The following is a 1,666-nucleotide window of genomic DNA, read 5'->3' on the forward strand; positions in this document are numbered from 1 at the left end:
AGCCTTCTCTTCTCTAGGCTGAACAACCCCAACTCTCTCAGCCTTTCTTCATAGGAGAGGTGTTCCATCCCTCTGATAATTTTCGTGGCCCTCTTCTTCCTCTTTGTGTTTGCAAAGCACATTTACTTTATATATATATTGAGTTTTAACTATATTTTCTTCTGTCTTGTTTAGGGACATCCTGGTTTGATTGGCCTGATTGGACCTCCAGGAGAACAGGGTGAAAAGGGTGATAGGGGTCTTCCTGGCCCACAGGGATCTCCTGGAGCCAAGGGTGATGCAGTGAGTAAAACATACTTGTGTTTTCACTCAAGTTTCGTGCAAGCAAAGAGTACATATTCCAGTCTTTCTTTCAAGAGACATAAAGTTGCTCTAAACATGTAACACCCAGAGCCTCCTGCCAGCGGTTAAAACTTTCCTAGGCATTGTACAAACACAGTGAAGTTAAACACCTTAAAACGAAATCATAGAGTGTTTCAGAAGATGAAGGAAACACATACACCTAAGTTAGGGACGAGATAAAACTAGCAGCACCAATCTCATCATGTTTATTAACTGCACTACCCAAAGTAGCTTCCTTTCTCCTAGCTATTAAGCCATCTTGTAAGGCACTGTGTAAAAGGTCAGGTTTCCAAGCCAATCTGAAGGGAAACACAGTCGTGACTGTAAGTACTGCAGCGTAAGAACTACAAGCAACTCAAACTGTCAGATAATGTTTTAAACTTACAAACTATTTTGGACCCTAGCGAATGGCCTAAATCAAAAATCATCAGGGTTGGATGCTTAGTAGGACTGCCTTTTTCATAGATATGCATTTTTTAATCCGGTCCAGTATGTAGAATACATTTGTTCTGTACTTACTCTTTTATTCTTTCTTAGGGAATTTCTGGTCCTGCTGGTCCACTCGGACCCCCTGGTCCTCCTGGTTTACCTGTAAGTAATTTCATCCAGTCTTCCTGTTCAAAACACTCTCGTGCTGTGTGGAATATACTCCAACTATAGTTATATGTTCTTGCCCGTAGGGTCCCCAAGGTCCAAAAGGTTCCAAAGGATCCAGCGTGAGTAATTCTCCTCCATATTTTTTGTTCTTTTACTTAACTTTTGTGTGTGCTATTTTTTAACATTGTGTAGCATGGTCAACACTGCATTTCTTTCATTGCTTTATAGGGTCCTGCTGGTCAAAAGGGTGACAGTGGGTTACCTGGTCCACCTGGTCCTCCAGTAAGTAAGAACTCTTATTTGGCATGCATGCACATTACACTGACATGATGACCCTGTCTTGACAAGGGTAGAAAACACCATTTGTGAACTTGCAGATAAGGAAAATATTAATGATTGTTTGAAAATTCATTTTCCAGGAAAGACAGATCCACCAGACACAGAAATACATTGTCTGCACTGAAAAAGCCATTAGAAACTTAAAAGAAAAACCAAAACAAAAACCCCCACAAACAAACAAAAAAAGTAATTATTTAGTATCTGTCCTGGTTTCAGCAGGGATAGAGTTAATCTCCTTCCTAGTAGCTGGTACAGTGCTGTGTTTTGGATTTAGTACAAGAATAATGTTGATAACACACCGATGTTTTAGTTGTTGCTCAGCAGTGCTTACACTAGTCAAGGACTTTTCAGCTTCCCATGCCCTGCCAGCGAGAAGCTGGGAGGGGGC

At 41.0% G+C, this 1,666-nt stretch overlaps 1 protein-coding gene across 5 annotated transcripts in view; it reads left to right on the top strand.

The window, feature by feature from the left end:
* COL11A1 (collagen type XI alpha 1 chain) overlaps window positions 1–1,666 on the top strand; it is a 167,428-nt gene that overhangs the window by 158,520 nt on the left and 7,242 nt on the right. For all 5 annotated transcript variants that reach the window (XM_019473101.1, XM_009283198.2, XM_009283200.2 and 2 more), the window contains 4 exons: window positions 175–282; window positions 880–933; window positions 1,023–1,058; window positions 1,168–1,221. In XM_019473101.1, coding sequence (XP_019328646.1) covers window positions 175–282; window positions 880–933; window positions 1,023–1,058; window positions 1,168–1,221 — 252 coding nt within the window. The remainder of the gene's footprint in view (window positions 1–174; window positions 283–879; window positions 934–1,022; window positions 1,059–1,167; window positions 1,222–1,666) is intronic.

This window comes from Aptenodytes forsteri, unplaced genomic scaffold (assembly GCF_000699145.1).
Source record: "Aptenodytes forsteri isolate BGI_AS27 unplaced genomic scaffold, ASM69914v1 Scaffold181, whole genome shotgun sequence".
NCBI classification, from domain to species: Eukaryota; Metazoa; Chordata; class Aves; order Sphenisciformes; family Spheniscidae; genus Aptenodytes; species Aptenodytes forsteri.